The sequence below is a fragment of the Elephas maximus genome, chromosome 5 (genome assembly GCF_024166365.1).
Source record: "Elephas maximus indicus isolate mEleMax1 chromosome 5, mEleMax1 primary haplotype, whole genome shotgun sequence".
NCBI lineage: Eukaryota > Metazoa > Chordata > Mammalia > Proboscidea > Elephantidae > Elephas > Elephas maximus.
The window spans coordinates 30,330,229-30,348,343 of NC_064823.1; the positions used below are offsets into that span (position 1 = coordinate 30,330,229).

The following is an 18,115-nucleotide window of genomic DNA, read 5'->3' on the forward strand; positions in this document are numbered from 1 at the left end:
GATCAAAAGTAAACTCTACTGAAAACTCAAAAATGTTAGGCACACTAATAGAAGATATCATTTATGCAAGTCTTCATTTGTATATTTGAAATTTTAACACAATGCCACTTCATAGTTTCATGGGGACTCAGTAGTTTTACCTGGTAAAACGGTTGAGCAGTTGAGTAAGAAATTATACTGATATCAATCTAAGAAATGTCTTATGATGACAATCCACTTGGTAATAATTAAAGCTCATATTAATTAAGCTTTAATATGTTCTGGGCACTGTGTCTAATTGTTCACAACATCCCTATGAGATAAATCTATTAAATTTTAAATGTTTACTAATCTGGTAATATAGATCCACATATTTGGCTTAGTCACTTATATTACCATTTTATTTTATAATTGGCCTTTAGATTCCTTAATATGCCTAAAGTTTTAAAATTTAATCTGAAATTTGAACAGCAGTCATACACGCCAAAGAATTTTTGCTTTTTAAGTTTCATGGGCTTGTAGAAGGAAAAATTTGTGAATTCTAGAAAATAAAATGCTTCAGAGAGGCATTTGTCATTTAAGTTTTAGGTGAATGTGTCTTACCGTTATAATTTAAGATTTATTATATGGCAATAATATAGGACTTAAAAAATCAGATCAAACATTCAATTTACATTTTTAAAAGAGAAAAACAGACATTCTAATAGGGCATGGCCTTAGAAGTATGACTAAGTCTTACCCCTATAACAAAACTTGGCTTTAATTATACATGAGAAATGTGTTTATTTTAAAACAAGGCAGTATGTTTAAGAAATTTATAAAGTTAAATTATCTTTTGGCATTCAGAAAAAAATTAATGAAGAATAGAGCAAATAAAGGCCAATTTGACTTTTTTCTGTGTGACATATGCAGAAAATATTTATTAATGCTTTTTCATTTCTGTGTTTCTTTCTAAGATACTACGGTGAAGCACAACTTTACATTTTAATACTTACTTAACTTTATAGAAACTTGAGAATAAAAAACTATTATGCCCTAAAATTCAAATACTTATTCCATAAATCAAGGGCCTCACCTGATAAAAATATGAAGTGAATAAAACTTATCCCCATTTTCTGGCCTCACCCACACACGACCACTCCCAGATGACTTGCACTCATACTACTCTGCAGCATTCCAAACAAGTCTGCTTTTAAACGACTAAATCGTACTCCAAATATATCCCTTTGTTCTTTTGCCCACTTTATCAAAACTCTCCTATAATCAGAGCAGATAATGCCAATGATAACTTGAAATCTTCATGAATAAATTACATTTGTAAAACATTGATAATCTGACTTGATTTGCAGACCTTCCAGTATTTGTTGCAAATACAAATTCTTCCTACTAGATAGGTAGGTCTGGATATGAGGCTAAATATAATATATATATATATACACCAAACCTGTTACCATCGAGTCAATTCCAACTCATTGTGACTCTTTAGGACAGAGTAGAACTGCCCCAAAGAGTTTCCAAGAAGCACCTGGTGGATTTGAACTGCCGACCTTTTCGTTGGCAGCCGTAGCTGTTAATTACTACTCCATCAGGATTTCCAATACATATATAAATAAATAGATATATATTTTCAAAGAATAGTTTGAAAAAATATATATATGTTATGTATATATATACATACATATATTCTCAAAGAATAGTTGTTTTTTTTTTTTAACTAAAGAATTAGGTCCCTAATAGAATTTTTTTTTAAAAAAAGTATTTTGGAGAAGACCTAATAGTTATCCCTGACTGAGGTTTAATTTATAGCAAGAACATTTAAACTTTAACATTTTTCAGCATATCCAAACACAAACCCACTATCGTGTTTACACTTGATTGCATACTGAATGCATACTAAATGCCTTGTACCCAGTCCTACCTATCTAGTCTCATTCTTGTCAGCTTTTAAAGTTACACTCCAGGCTTTAGTCAAACCAAACCATTTGTAGTTCCCCCAATATCATCTGTGCTTTCCTATCTTTGATTTTTTGATCATGGGAGTCCCCTCATTACCCTGGTCAAATCTGTATTAAAAACTACCCTTTCACTGATCCCTCTCCCTAAATCAAGTTTTCTCTTCTTGGCACTCTGATATCATCTGGTATAGTTTGCCTTTTTAATCATTGTTTGTGGTCTGTTTTATTTACTAGCTTGTTAGATACATAAGGACGAGAATTTCATCTGACTTCAACTTGTCACTTACAAAGTCTCATTCCGTACCTTATATGGTACAAGTAGTGAATATTTGCTGAAAATTTAGTGGATAAATCATCAAATCCAGCTGATTCTTTTGTTACTTTAATCTTTCTTACAATTTATCTTCTTTTTCACTTTACTCTTACGTGCATGTCTTCATTGTTCCTAATAGTCTACCTTGTGTTCATTTTCCACTAAGCATTTCCCTTCCAGTCAATGTTTCTGAGTATGAAATTACTCCAGTCTTTAGAAAATTTTCCTATTGCACATTGAATAAAACCGAAGCTCATGCCCAGTAATCAATACCCTCTACTCACCTAATAAATGTTACCTTTCATGCTTTCTTGAATCTTCCCACACTCCAGCTCACTGTTTCTAACATACGCCCTATCCATTCTTATACCATCAGTTGGCCCATGCTGTTTCATCTGCTTGGAATACCCTCCTATTCTTTATCAAACCAAATCCTAGGTTTCCTCTAAGACCCATCTTAAAGAGTCCCTCTTCCTTTCCACTATCTTAACCTCCTAGAAAGGCCTGCCATGTTTCGTATTATCGTACCACTTCAATAAGTCCTGTCCTACCTTCTCGTGACCTTTCTTGTTTGTTCCTGTTAACTGTGTTTTCTTGTTCCATTTATGTTATTTTGGGTCTCCATCTGGTTTAAATCTAGTTAGACTGCATCATTCTTTTTTAGTTCTAAGATAATATTAGGAGCCCTGATGGCCCGGTAGCTAAGTGTTTGGCTGCTAACTGAAAGGTCGGTGGTTCAAATCCACCAGCCTGAAAGAAAGATGTGGCAGTCTTTTTCATAAAGATTATAGCCTTGGATACCCTATAGGGCAGTTCTACTCTGTCCTATAGGGTTGTTATGAGCTGGAATTGACTTGTTGGCAGTGGGTTTAGTTTGGAATATAATATTACACTTAAAGACTATTCTCAAGAATTGATTGCTGAAGATATATTTCAATGCTTTTCATTTGAATTTAGCTACTATCTTGAGTGTTTGACATGATAATTGACTAAATTTGTATCTTTAAATTTACTTCTGAATCTATATCAAAACAAAACCCAATCCCATTGTCATCAAGTCGATTTGTACTCACAGCAACCCTGTAGGACAGAGTAGAACTGCCCCATAGGATTTCCAAGGAGAGGCTGATGGATTCAAACTGTTGACCCTTTGGTTAGCAGCCATAGCTCTTAACCACTATGCTACCAGAGTTTTCTGAATCTATACCACCTCTTAGAAAAGAATTTCCTGCCAACTCTATTTTTTTTTATAATTATAAATAAAACACAGTTGAGATAGATATAGAAAGTTTAAATGTAAAATGTATGATAATTATCTTTCTTAAGTTCCCAGAATGTGTCCATGCAATGAATTTCACCTATACTTACAAATCATCCTACCTACATTAATTAAAAAAAAAAAAAATCATAATAGTGACCTCTGTAGCCCTTTTTTGTGGGGACAAATGAGCAGGAAAATCAGCTCTTTCTGGTTAGTCATCAATTTTCAGGAGACACCCTGCACCTCTGTTGTTATTATCAGGTATGAAAATAAAGCCTTATAATGGTTAGGTAGTGACTTATTTTAGTCATGACATAGCCTTAAATTATAGCTCTCCATCATGCGTGATTCCCTTTAGGAGAGGTTGGAAAGACAAAAGAAAATGTGTTTTTTCTCATTTCATTTAAGCTGGCCCTAAATAAAGCTAGAGCAGTATCTTATGGGTTTTAAACAGATAAGCTACATGACTTCTGTTGAAATATCAATATAAATAAAAGATTTTTAGGTCTGTTTTATAATTCATGCCAAATACACAATGGAAGTTACTTTTTGAACCAAATATACATCTAAAATTCCATTATATTTAGTTTAGTCTTATTTTGGGATTTCTTTTTGTAGTATACTTTTCCTTTACCCAGTTTTAAGAGTTGTAGGTATTTCAAAAAGTCCATAGTCAATAAATATATAAGTAATCAGTTTATGAACTAAGCCTTCAAAATTGGTTTGTGTAGCAAGCAATGTTTATTTGTTTTTAAGAAAACATATTTCCTTTTGTTGTTGTTTGTGTCAGAGCTTTGTATGACTTGAATTTGTCAGTGACCCTTAGCTGTAAAATAAGCCCACATCTGTTCTGCATGCTAGCCAAAGCTCCACTTATATTTTCTGTTTTTAAAATAATACTTAATATTTGAACAAATGGCATCAATTACTAGGGCACTGGTTTATATCTTTATGATGTCCTCAACATTATAATAAGAAAGACCTAAAGATAAGTTAAATAATTATTTTGACAATATAGCTGAAGGAAGTCAATAAAAGTAACAGCTCATTCTAGAAAATATAGTCAATAAATGACATAAATGCAGTATAAGTCATATAAAGATGACTCTAGAGCTAGGTTATAAGTAAAGAGCTCCACTTTACCTTTCGATATTGTCTCTCCATCATTAAACAGAAGCTGTATTTATGTATCATTGAGCTCCCAACATAGTATCTGGAATACAGTAGGCACTCAATAAATATTTTCCAGAAATATAAATGGATGACTGGGAATAGAGCTGGACCCAACATTGTTGTGAAAATTCCTGTCATATTAGGAATGCTCCAGATTGCAATCTAGTGCCTTGACAAATGAATGCATCATCTCGTAGTGTAGCTCATTGTCTTCCTCAATGATTTATTGTTCAGGTAACCTTTAGAATTAAGATTAGAGACTACATAGATCATTAGAGCTGGAAGGTACCTTACAGAGTATTTGAATCCATGCCCTTAATTTGTAAATGAAAAAAACAGGTCCAAAAAGGCAAAGAAATTGGTTCCAAATCACATGGCTGGTGGGAGAGCCAGGACTGAACCCTGGTCTCCTCGTTCCCAGGCCAGGATTTACTTCAATTACACCATTATAGGTGTCGGTGCCAAGAACTCTTGAATTCTGAGAGCTAGGTTTCAGTCTTCTTTAATATGATGTTGCTTAAGTCAAATCAATATACTGCCTTGAATATCACTTTTTTTTTATTAGACTTGAGGATATAATATGTAAGTCCATGAAACATGACTTCTTTGCATACATTATTATTGTTTATTGCTCTGAGTTATTTATGAGCATTTAATTTTTTTTTTAGGAGTCCCTGGGTTTCAAAAATGGTTAAGCACTAGACCACTAGCCAAATGGCTGTTGGTTCCAACCCACCCAGTGGTGCCTAGGAAGACAGGCCTGATGATCTGCTTCTGAAAGGTAAGAGCCTTGAAAACCCTATAGAGCAGTTCTGCTCTGCACACATGGGGTTGCCATGAGTTAGAATTGATTCGGCAGCCTATAACAACAGCAACGACAACAAAATTGTTTATTTCAATCTGCCTCTTTTGGGCTATTTCACTTATGTAGTGCCCAATCTTTTAGGAAGGAGCCCTGGTGGTACAGTGGTTAAGCACTCGGCATCTAACCTAATGGTCGGCAGTTCAAACCCACCAGCCACGCTGTGGGAGAAAGATGTGGCAATCTGCTTCTATAAAGATGACAGCTTTGGAGACCTTATGAAGCAGTTCTATTCTGTCCCGTAGGGTCGTTATAAGCAGGAATCGACTTGAAGGCAACGGGTTAATCTTTTAGAAACACTGAAAAATTGTGAAGACATGTACTTAAAGGTTTTACTTGTAACTAGAACATTCAATCATGGGTATATAAGATTATTGAAAACATTTCGAAATACTGGTATTGAAAGGTATGTAGTGTTCACAAGGACATTTTAACTTTCATTGTACCTTCCTCCAGAACTGCAATTAAAGCATTATTCTTAGAGTATACGAAATGGAAATCAAAGCTATGGGAGCTGGCATATTCATTTGTTTCAGATGTCTAGACTTGTAGATGGCTTTTCAAAGAATTTCCTTGAGCCAGCTTATTTAATTCTTCTCTGTTGTTGTCATTGAAAGAATATGATTATATAACCAGACGACATCAGATGGGGTAGGAATTATTTTAGGCTTTTACTGTATTAGCCACAGACTTTTTCTGCTGAGAGGATACTGGGTGTAAGTAACATAACATTGTTTATTCATGACTTCAAATGAAAAACCCTCTCACAAATGTAAATATTGCAGTTGACTAAGATTTGATGTCTACCTGAATTAATAATAACTAGATTTAATCCATGAATGTTGAAGGATGTTCATTAATATGAAAAAATATTTAATTTAAAATGTTCTCTCAACATTTACTGTTAGCCAGAAACATAACAATAACAGGGGAAATTGAAATTTTGGGAATGAATACAATTTTGGTGTTTGTGGGTGTGCATGTTAGTTTCTATAATGTGTTTTAGTAACTATGATAGAATATCTAAGTGAAACAAGTCTGTTTTCTACAAAGAAGTTAGCTATCTAGACAAAATAGCTTATTAGTAATGGCAGCTGGTAAGTTTTCAGGTTTAAATTCTTAAGTAAACTTACAGACTTTTCATAACTATAGGAAGAAACCCGCAGTAAATAAATTGAATATTTGTTGCAGCCTCTATCATCTCTTTAGGTTTACAAATACTGCTCTATTTCTTTTTGATTCTTCATGACTTGTGTTTGATTTTTAAATCTATTGTCCCAAAGCTGGTTGCTTTCCTATTGTGAACTTCTTCCTCTAAGATCTCTCTAGGTGACGGTTTAAATTAATACAATATGAATACAATGTGTATAATACAATGTAATTTATGTATTTGTTTATTAGCTTTCAGTTGAGGAAAACCTTTCTCCAAAGAGTTAAGTCCACTGGCTTTGTGGTCAGTGGGTACCAGATTTCTCTACACTATTTGGAATAAATACTTTGTGAGGAGATTGAACAGTGTCTGTAGTTTCCAGGCATGTTTCAGTGCCAGGATGTATTCAGCCAGTGAAATATTTGCACTTACTTTGAGGAGCTATGTGTTCTTTGGAAGTGTTTCCATCCCAAACATTTAACTAGTGGTGATAAGACCATGGAAACATTCTGTACCACCTCTCTTCACTCCCTCTCCCTCCTCTTAGCAGAACAGACTGGTTCTTCATGCCAAATCTACAAGCTTGCCATGTATTTATTGAACTAAAAGGATATTCATATCAAATGTAATACTTCTTTTGTTCACCCACCTAAACTATACATTAGCATAAAAAAATTGTCTAACAGAACCAACTGAAAGAAAATATGTAAAATACTTCTTTGGGGTTCTAGTACAACACATAAATTTAGAAATACTGCCCATTCATTTAGACACCACCTGGTCAGGTTATACCTACGTTAATTTGCGCTTTAGTTTCATACTGAAAATTTTCATATGTGTATTTGTCAGATCTTCTTTGACGCATCTTAAATAGCCTGGCACCGCGGTTACCGAGGTGGGATAATTCTTCCAGCATGATGTCTCTGGGGATGCTGACTTTCTTGCCCAGGTCTATGCCATCTAAATCTGTAAAACAATATAAATGTGCATGAAAACCCCAAGGAAAGCATTTTTATCCTTTTCTAAATTTCATAATTTATTATATGTTATTTGCTAGTGTGGTAATTAAGATAGCGGCTCTTTCATCAGACACCCTTGGTGTGAATCCTGGCTCTATGGCTTTCTAACTGCCTGACTATAGATAATACTACTTATTTTCTCTAAATCTCAATTTCCTCATCTCTAAAATGTGGCTACTACTACTACTAATACCTACCACATACAGCTGATAGCATGATAAAATAAGAGGCTTTGTATAAATCATTTACCATGATTATCTGGCACATAGAAAGAGTGAATGAACATTCACTGCCATTATTATTAATATTTAGTCTTTTCCTGGAGCCCTGATAGCACAGTAGTTAAGAGCTCCATAATGAGTGACTTTTCAAACAGTGCTGTCAGTAAGCTCTGTTTTGCTCCCCATATTTTTATGTCTCAGCTTGAGCTGTCCCTATTACTGGAAAGCCTATCTTACCACCCCCACTCCATCCCAGTCCCCTGTCTCTGTCAAAATACCATTCATTCTGCATCCAGCACCAAGCAGCCAGTATACAGTAGGCAGGTGATAACTAATGAATGAACAAATCCTTCCAAATCCAGTCAAATATCATTTCTGTGCCTCCATCCCTAAAATCTCTACTCATAATTATTCATGTCCTTCTCTGTATTTCCATAACAATGAAATCACAATTACTTGATTCTGTTTTATGGATCACATTTTACTTTAGGCATTAACCTTTTAATTATTTAACAAATGAGTATTATTTTCTATTTGCAGCACTGAATGCCTTTTCCAAAGTCAAAAAGAGGAGAAAGTCCTTCACGCGCTCCTTTAATATAAGTGAGGATCTGGAATTATTCTCTGTAACCGACTGGGTCCTTTTGCCACTGTGGATTGCTATTAAATATATAGGGAGAAAATGAGCCATTAAAGAAATAAATAGTAATTTTGATTGAAGCAACAATCTTTGATGATGTGACACCCAATCCAGTGCCGTCAAGTCGATTCCGACTCATAGCGACCCTATAGGACAGAGTAGAACTGCCCCATAGAGTTTCTGAGGAGTGCCTGGCTGATTCAAACTACAATTAACCATAATTACTAGACTTTTTGGGTGCTTAGGGGGTAAAACAATAGGATTCCTTATTAAATTTTCTCCCTATTTTGCTTTGAAAAAATCAGTTTGTTTACATGTTTTGGTGTTACATGGAAAGGGGCTCCACTATTCATAAAAATCATAGTATCAAAACTTCTGCTTCAAAGAAGATACAGTAGACATACTTTCCCCTATTTATCCACTAAATACAACAAAAAATCCTGGACATTATATATAAAGCAAGCATAAAATTCTCCAAAAGACAGAGAGAAGAAGGCAGACCAGGTTAAATAAAAAAATCACTGATCATACCAAGAACTAGGAAGATCTCAAACTGAAAGAAAAAAGACCATCGATAGATGCCAATACTAAGATGACAGAGATGTGAAAATTATCTGACAAAGGTTTTAAAACAGCCATGATAAAAATGCTTTAACAAGCAATTAAAAATGTTTTAACAAAAAAAAAAAAGCTTTTGTAAAGAAATAGAAAGTCTAAGAAATAAAAGATATAAAGAAGAACCAAAAGGAAATTTCAGAACTGAAAATATAATAACCAAAATAAAAAGCTCTGTGGATGAGCTAAATAGCAGCAAGAAGGAACAAAGGGGAGAAAGAATCAGTGAACATGGAGATAGAACAATAGAAGTTACACAATCAAAACAATGGAGAGAAAATAGACTGAAAAAAGCTTTAGGGACCTTTGGGACTATAACAAAAGAAATAACACCTGTGTCATTAAAGTCTCAAAAGAAGAAGAGAAAGAGGGTGAGACTTACTTAAAAAGTACTCGAAGAAATAATGGCTGAAAACTTTCTAAATTTGACAAGAAACATAAACCTACAGGTCCAGGAAGCTGAATGTTTCCCAAACAGGATAAACCCAAAGAATTCCACAAGACGAATCATAATTAAACTTTTGGAAACAAGAGAAAAAATATTGAAAGCAGCCAGAGAAAAATAACATTTTACCTGTAGGGGAAAAACAATTAGAATGCTAATGGATTTCTCATCAGAAACCATGAAGGCCTGAAGAAAGTGGCACAATAATTTTTAGGTGCTGGAAGTAAAGAATTGTCAATCCAGAATCCTTATACCTAGCGAAAATACATTTCAGGAACAAACGGGAAATCAAGACATTCTCATATGAAGGAAAATTGGGAGAATTTGTCGCCAGAAGACCCATCCGAAGAGACTGGATAAAGGAAATTCTCTAAATAGAAAGTAAACAATAAAAGAAGGAAACTCAGAACATCAGGTAGGAAGAAAGAATACAGTATGCAAAAATATGGCCGAATACAATAAGCTTTCCTTCCTTTCTCCTGAGTTTTTTAAATTATGTTTGATGGCTGAAGCAAAGCTGGGTTGGTACGGAAAATACAATCAATGTAATCTACAATATTAACAGGTTAAAGAAGAAAAATCGCACGATCATATCTTTGGTATCCAGGGCTAGGCAAAGAGTTGTTATATTTGGCATCAAAAGCACAATCCATAAAGGAGAATTTGATAAATCAGACTTCGTCAAAACTAAAAACTTTTGCTCTGAAAAAGGCCCTGTTAAGAGAATGAAAAGACAAGCTACAGCAGGGGGACAATATTTGCAAAGCACATTTTGACAGAAGGCTACAATATAAACAGAACTCTCAAAACTCAACAGTAAAAAAAGAAAAAAAGCAAACAATCCAGTTAGACTATGAGCAATAGACAGGGAGAAACATTTCATCGACAATTTTCAGAAGGCAAATAACCATATGAAAAGACGTTCAACATCATTAGCCATGAGGGAGATGTAAACTAAAACTACACTAAGATATCACTATTGCCTATCAGAATAGCTAAAATAAAAAAATAGTGACAACACCAATTGTTGGGGAGAGTGTGGAGAAATTGGATCACTCATATGTTGCTGGTAGATATGTAAAATGGTACAGCTGTTCTCACCCACATGTCTGTCAGTTTGTCGTGCTGTGGGAGCTTGTGTGTTCCTGTGATGCTGGAAGCTATGCCACCAGTATTCAGATACCAGCAGGGTCATCCATGGAGGACAGGTTTCAGCTCACTCTTCTATGCCAAGAAATATGGAAGACAGATACCTGGCCGACTGATTGAAAAGATCCGTATTTATGCCTATTCCCAAGAAAGGTGATCCAACCGAATGTGGAAATTATCGAACAATATCATTAATATCAAATGCAAGCAAAATTTTGCTGAAGATCATTCAAAAGTGGCTGCGTCAGTATATCAACAAGAAACTGTCAGAAATTCAGGCCAGATTCAGAAGAGGACGTGGAACCAGGCATATCATTGCTGATGTCAGGTGGATCATGGCTGAAAGCAGAGAATACCAGAAAGATGTTTACCTGTGTTTTATTGACCATGCAAAGGCATTCGACTGTGTGGATCATAACACATTATGGATAACATTGCGAAAAATGGGAATTCCAGAACGCTTAATTGAGCTCATGACGAAACTTTATATAGATCAAGAGGCAGTTGTTCGGATAGAACAAGGGGATACCGATTGGTTTAAAGTCAGGAAAGGTGTGCATCAGGGTTGTATCCTTTCACCATACCTGTTCAATCTGTATGCTGAGAAAATAATCCAAGAAGCTGGACTATATGAAGAAGAATGGGACATCAGGATTGGAGAAAGGCTCATTAATAACTTGCATTATGCAGACGACACAACCTTGTTTGCTGAAAGTGAAGAGGACTTGAAGCACTTACTAATGAAGATCAAAGACCACAGTCTTCAACATAAAGAAAACAAAAATCCTCACAACTGGACCAATGAGCAACATCATGATAAACGGAGAAAAGATTGAAGTTGTCAAGGATTTTATTTTACTTGGATCCACAATCAACACCCATGGAAGCAGCAGTCAAGAAATCAAGATGCATTGCATTGGGCAAACCTGCTGCAAAGGACTTCTTTAAAGTGTTGAAAACCAAAGGTGTCACCTTGAAGACTAAGGTGCGTCTGACCCAAGCCATGGCATTTTCAACTGCATCATATGCATGTGAAAGCTAGACAATGAATAAGAAAGACCGAAGAAGAATCGACACCTTTGAATTGTGGTGTTGGCGAAGAATATTGACTATACCACGGGCTGCCAAAAGAACGAACAAATCTGTCTTGGAAGAAGTACAACCAGAATGCTCCTTGGAAGCAAGAATGGCAACACTGCGTCTTACATACTTTGGACATGTTGTCAGGAGGGATCAGTCCCTGGAGAAGGACATCATGCTTGGCAAAGTACATGGTTAGTGGAAGAGAGGAAGACCCTCAACAAGGTGGATTGACACAGTGGCTGCAATGATGGGCTCAAGCATAAAGGTGACTGTAAGGATGGCGCAGGACTGCACATTATTTCATTCTGTTGTGCATAGGGTTGTTATGAGTCGGAACCCGCTTGATGGCACCTAACAAGAAGAACAGCTAGTCTGGAAAACAGTTTCATAGATTCTTTAAAACTAAACATGAAACTACCAGCAATTACACTCCTAGACCTTTATCCTAGTGGAATGAAAATTTATGTTCAAACAAAAACCTGTACATTAATGTTCATAGCGGCTTTATTCTTAATAAAGAATAAAAAATTAAAAACCATAAATGACGCAAACATCCTTGGTTAAGGACATCCATACCATGGAATGCTATTCAGCGCTGAAAAGGAAAAAAAAAGAACTATTAAGACACACAACACCTGGATGAATCTCTGGAGAATTACATTGAGTGAAAAAGCTAATCCCCAAAAGTTACATACGGTATGATTCCATTTATATGACATTCTTAAATGAAAAAAAAAAAAAAATAGAAATTGAGAACAGATTATTGGTTGGCAAGGATTAAGAGAGGATGATGGCAAGAGGAAGGTAGGTGTGTCTATAAGAGGGCAACATGAGGGATCCTTGTGGTGATGAAAATGTTCTGTGTCTTAACTGTATCAATATCTAGGTTGTGATATTGTGCTACAGTTTTGCAAGATGTTACCACTGGGGGAAACTGGGTAAAAGGCACATGGCATTACTCTGCATTTTTTTTTTAATAGCTGCATGCAAAACTGTAATGATCTTAAAATAAAAAGTTTAATTGAAAAATGTTTATAGCCCTTCCTAAAACCCTGGTGACATAGTGGTTAAGAGACCAGGTGCTAACAAAAAGGTCAGCTGTTCGAAACCACCAGGTGCTGCTTGGAAACCCTATGGGACACTTCTATTCTGTCCTACAGGGTTGCTATGAGTCAGAATCAACTCAACAGCAATGTTTTTTTTTTTTTTTCAATGCAATGCAGAGCAGGTTTGTCTGGTTTCCTTATATGCCAAAAAAAAAAAAAAAAGCCTTGGTTTACAATCCACAGGGGTGATAGAATAGCCTATGCAAGAGGAATAGAAGGAACAGAATAGAGTAAGTGAAGGTAGTTTACAACTGTTTCTTCAGGGACTATTCACCTTCATTTATTTCCAAGTGTTGGAGTCTGTGTCACTGTGTTTTTGGAACACGGAGGGAGGAACCGAGTTGCTTTTCCATGTGTCTGTGAATATTCCTCACATACAAGGGTGACAGGGATGGGCTCTTTCACCCTTATGATTCCGGAATCAAAATAGCAAGTGCCCTTTAGATCCCAAAGGATAGAAGTGACAAATTATTGCTTATAATAATTTGGTATAATATCTGGGGGAGGAAATCTCCTTTAAATATACCTTAATATATTCAGTTGGCAGTGCAAAAAAAAAAAAAAGAGAGAGAGAACAGAATACATAACACTGAAAATCAAAACCCACAAATTTTCTTTATCAAACCTTCTCTAGAATTACACACAAGTAATTTTTTTTTTTTTAATCTTTTACAGGAGCCCTGGTGGTGGAGTGGTTAAGAGTTTGGCTGCTAACCCAAAAGTTGGCAGTTCGAATGCACCAGCCACTCCTTGGAAATCATATGGGGCACTTCTGCTCTGTCCAGTAGGGTCACTATGAGTTAGAATCGACTCTACGGCAACGGGTTAATCTTTTAAAACAAATTTTGGTTTTTCCTGAAAAGCGTTTCTGACGGACATTTTCTGGAAATACCAAAGTCCCGGAGGAGGCAGCACCAGACAATGCAGAGATAACAGTCTTCACAGTAATGGAATCTTTCTCCTAAACAAGATTTTCAATAAGCAAAGCAAAGCATGAAAGCAGCTTTGCCTCCTTTTTTGGTTACCAATTTGAGTGATTTGAGTCATAGTGAAGTTAAATGAAAATAGGACTAGAAAGCAGGAATAGCATATTACTGTCAGTTTCTGTAAGTTCTAAATTTCAAGCTGCGACGTAAGTTTAATTTCTGGGCCCTAAGACAAAAATTTGAGAACGTGTTCTTTCTATACCTTTCCTCTTCCTAATGGCCCCAATATCAGCTGGCTCTACCAACATTTAAAAAAAATAACTGTGTGACTAAAGTGAATTTCATCATCCTGATCCCTGCCTGAGATTTACAACAGTCTTCTGGAGTGTGTTTGACGGGAGCTAATCAATCACCTTTGTAATTGATTCAGAAACATGCATGTGACCTGACCTAGAGCAATGAAAGTGAATATAAGGAATTTTCTCTGGGTATGTTGTGCCAAAGATGCTTTCTTTTCCTGCTGGATGAAAACAAAGTATATTACCCAGGGAACTGCTGGAAAGTCCTTGGGGTTAATGATAGAACCAGCCTTGGAATGAAGCTTACCACCAGGAAATCAGAGTAGAGACAGATGAAAACCAGATCCTTGGTGGCATATTTGAGCCTCTGTATCAAGCCTTACCAGCATCACCTCTGAACTTTTTAGTTACATGATCCAGTAAATTTGCATTAGTGTTCAATTTAGTTGATTTTTTGTTTTCTGTTAATTTCAGCAAAAGCATCCTAGCTTATAGGTATTTCCTCCAAATCTTTTCACTGATTTAGGTCTAAAAGACATATTGAGATATGAGTCACAGAGAAAGGTAAAGGAAGGCAAGCCCAGAAGCCTAGAAGTGGGGACTCCAAAGAGGAAAGAGAGAAGAGAGTAAAAGTATTAAAAAAAATGTGTATGCTCCTGGCCACAGACACATTTGGGTTCATAAGGCACATTTACCCCTCTTTAGCAAAGCACTGCAATCATTATTCCAGCTGCTACAAGGAGCAGATGTGCAATGAGAGCCATGGGGAACTTACCTGCCCTCAATGGCTGGGCACACAAGGAAATGAACAGCTGCTACAATTCACTGTCACTAGTATATTTACACCACCAAAAAGGAGAATAAGGCAAAAAGGAAAAGGAGAAGATGCTCAAAATAATTGACGAACCCTTAACTTCTTTTTTAACTCCTCAGATTCCATTCTGTTTCCTTTAAGCCTAAGTTTTCTCCCTCCTACTCCCTAGGTAATAGTTTGAGTGATCATCTGAAGGTATTATGAATCTCCGGGGCAAGAAGGAAACCTGGAGGAACAGGGGTTAAGAGCTTATCTGCTAACTAAAAGGTTAGCAGTTCAAATCCACCAGCTGCTTCTTGGAAACCCTGTGGGGCAGTTTTACTCTGTCCTATAGGGTCACTCAGCATACAGATTGAATATAAAAAAAATTTTTTTTTTTAAATAGGTATGGTGAAAGAATACAACCCTGACACACACCTCTCCTGACTGTAAACCAGTCAGTATCCCCTTGTTCTGTCTGAACAACTGCCTCTTGATCTATGTAAAGGTTCCTTATGAGCACAATTAAGTGTTCTGGAATTCCCATTCTTCACAATGTTATCTATAGTTTGTTATGATCCACACAGTCAAATGCCTTTGCATAGTCAATAAAACACAGGTAAACATCCTTCTGGTACTCCCTGCTTTCAGCCAGGATCCATCTGACATCAGCAATGATACCCCTGGTTCCACGTCCTCTTCTGAAACCAGCCTGAATTTCTGGCAGTTCCCTGTCGATATACTGCTGCAGTTGTTTTTGAATGATCTTCAGCAAAATTTTGCTTGCGTGTGATATTAATGATATTGTTCTATAATTTCCACATTCAGTTGGATCGCCTTTCTTGGGAATAGGCATAAATATGGATCTCTTCCAATCAGTTGGCCAGGAAGCTGTCTTCCATATTTCTTGGCATAGATGAGTGAGCGCTTCTTGCACTGCATCAGTTTGTTGAAACATCTCAATTGATACTCCATCAATTCCTGGAGCCTTGTTTTTCATGATTGCCTTCAGAGCAGCTGGGGCTTCTTCCTTTAGTACCATCGGTTCCTGATCACATGCTACCTCTTGAAATGGTTGAACATCGACTAATTCTTTTTGGTATAATGACTCTGTGTATTCCTTCCATCTTCTTTTGATGCTTCCTTCATCATTTAATATTTTCCCCATAGAATCCTTCACTATTGCAACTCGAGGCTTGAACTTTTTCTTCAGTTCTTTCATCTTGAGAAACACTGAGTATGTTCTTCCCTTTTGGTTTTCCATCTCCAGCTCTTTGCACATGTCATTACAATACTTTGAGTTGCCCTGTTCAGTTCTTTTACTTCATCAATTCTTCCTTTTGCTTTAGCTGCTCAACTTTTGAGAGCAAGTTTCAGAGTCTCCTCTGACATCCATCTTGGTCTTTTGAACAAATAATATGAGCAAATAAGACAAGCAAATAATATGAACAAATAATACGAGACGGTGGACTATATGAAGAAGAATGGGGCATCAGGATAGGTGGAAGACTCATTAATAACCTGCAGTATGCAGATGACACAACCTTTCTTGCTGAAAGCGAAAAGGACTTAAAGCACTTACTAATGAAGATCAAAGACCACAGCCTTCAGTATGGATTACACCTCAACATAAAGAAAACAAAAATCCTCGCAACCGGACCATTGAGCAACATCATGATAAACAGAGAAAAGATTGAAATTGTCAAGGATTTCATTTTACTTGGATCCACAATCAGCAACCATGGAAGCAGGAGTCAAGAAATCAAAAGAGGCATTGCATTGGGTAAATCTGCTGCAAAGGACCTCTTTAAAGTGTTGAAGAGCTAAGACATCACCCTGAAGACTAAGGTGCACCTCACCCAAGCCAAGGCATTTTCAATTGCATCATCTGCATGTGCAAGCTGGACAATGAATAAGGAAGACCAAAGAAGAATTGACGCCTTTGAATTGTGGTGTTAGTGAAGAATATTGAATATACCATGGATTGCCAAAAGAATGAACAAATCTGTGTTGGAAGAAGTACAACCAGAATGCTCCTTAGAAGTAAGGATGGTGAGACTGCATCTTACATACTTTGGACATGTTGTTCAGGAGGGATCAGTCCCTGGAAAAGGACCTCATGCTTGGCAAAGTACAGGGTCAGTGGAAAAGAGGAAGACCCTTAACGAGGTGGATCGACACAGTGGCTGCAACAATGAGCTCAAGCATAACAACGATTGTAAGGATGGCTCAGGACTGGGCAGTATTTCATTCCGTTGTGCTTAGGGGTCGCTGTGAGTTGGAAATGACTCAACAGTACCTAACAACAACAACATAGGGTCACTATGAGTTGGAATCGACTGAATAGCAACAAGTTTGGGTTTTGGTTTGGGGCCAGAAGCACTGGATGCTAAATTCAGTGATGTGCTGAAGCTGGCTTGTACTGGCTTACAAGAACTGATTGATAAATTTTCAGGAATTCTGTGAGCTGGAAGATAAATAGAGCCAACACATGCATTATAAAAATTAAATTCAATAGGCATAATAATTAATTAAAGTATATTTAAAAAGCAACAAATACTCAAAACTTACCATTCTTTCATTCTTTTACTACTTTTTACTATTATTTAAGCTCTTAAGTTTTTTTTTTTTTTTAATATCTATCGTATCTGTATGGTGGAAATAATATATAATGGTGTCCTACTATGCATCTCTTCCCAACTCTGCATTCAGTGCTTCCTTGTTGGTAACTTGAAATTGACCATGGTAACCTGAAATTACACCATAGAAAGGGGCAGATTCTACAAATTAAGGCATTTCTTTTCCTCTCTGATGATCTGGTTGTTAAATATTTACTGGCACGCACACTACTAGACACATCTAAATTACTTCCATCGGTGCCAGGAACATGTCAAGTCAACATTCCTTGTGTAAACAAACAAAAGCGTAAACTAAATTCTTCAAGATTTGTTTTCTTTCCCTTCCAATAGTTAAATCTATGATGTGACTGGAGCAGGAGTTCCATAGCCATTTGTATGAGTTGGAGAATCTAATGTATGAGCACTCTCATTACTTCCAGAGTGAAGAATGCTGTCAACTGAGCACATACAATCCAAGTTCAGCTGTTCCCTGCCCTTTACGGCAAAC

The 18,115-nt window shown here is 36.4% G+C and overlaps 1 protein-coding gene across 4 annotated transcripts in view; it reads right to left on the reverse strand.

Moving 5' to 3' along the window:
* The window catches only part of MYOZ2 (myozenin 2), a 56,914-nt gene that overhangs the window by 20,292 nt on the left and 18,507 nt on the right, over positions 1-18,115 (reverse strand). For all 4 annotated transcript variants that reach the window (XM_049885438.1, XM_049885441.1, XM_049885440.1 and 1 more), the window contains one exon: positions 7,490-7,659. In XM_049885438.1, the coding sequence (XP_049741395.1) occupies positions 7,490-7,659 (170 nt within the window). The remainder of the gene's footprint in view (positions 1-7,489; positions 7,660-18,115) is intronic.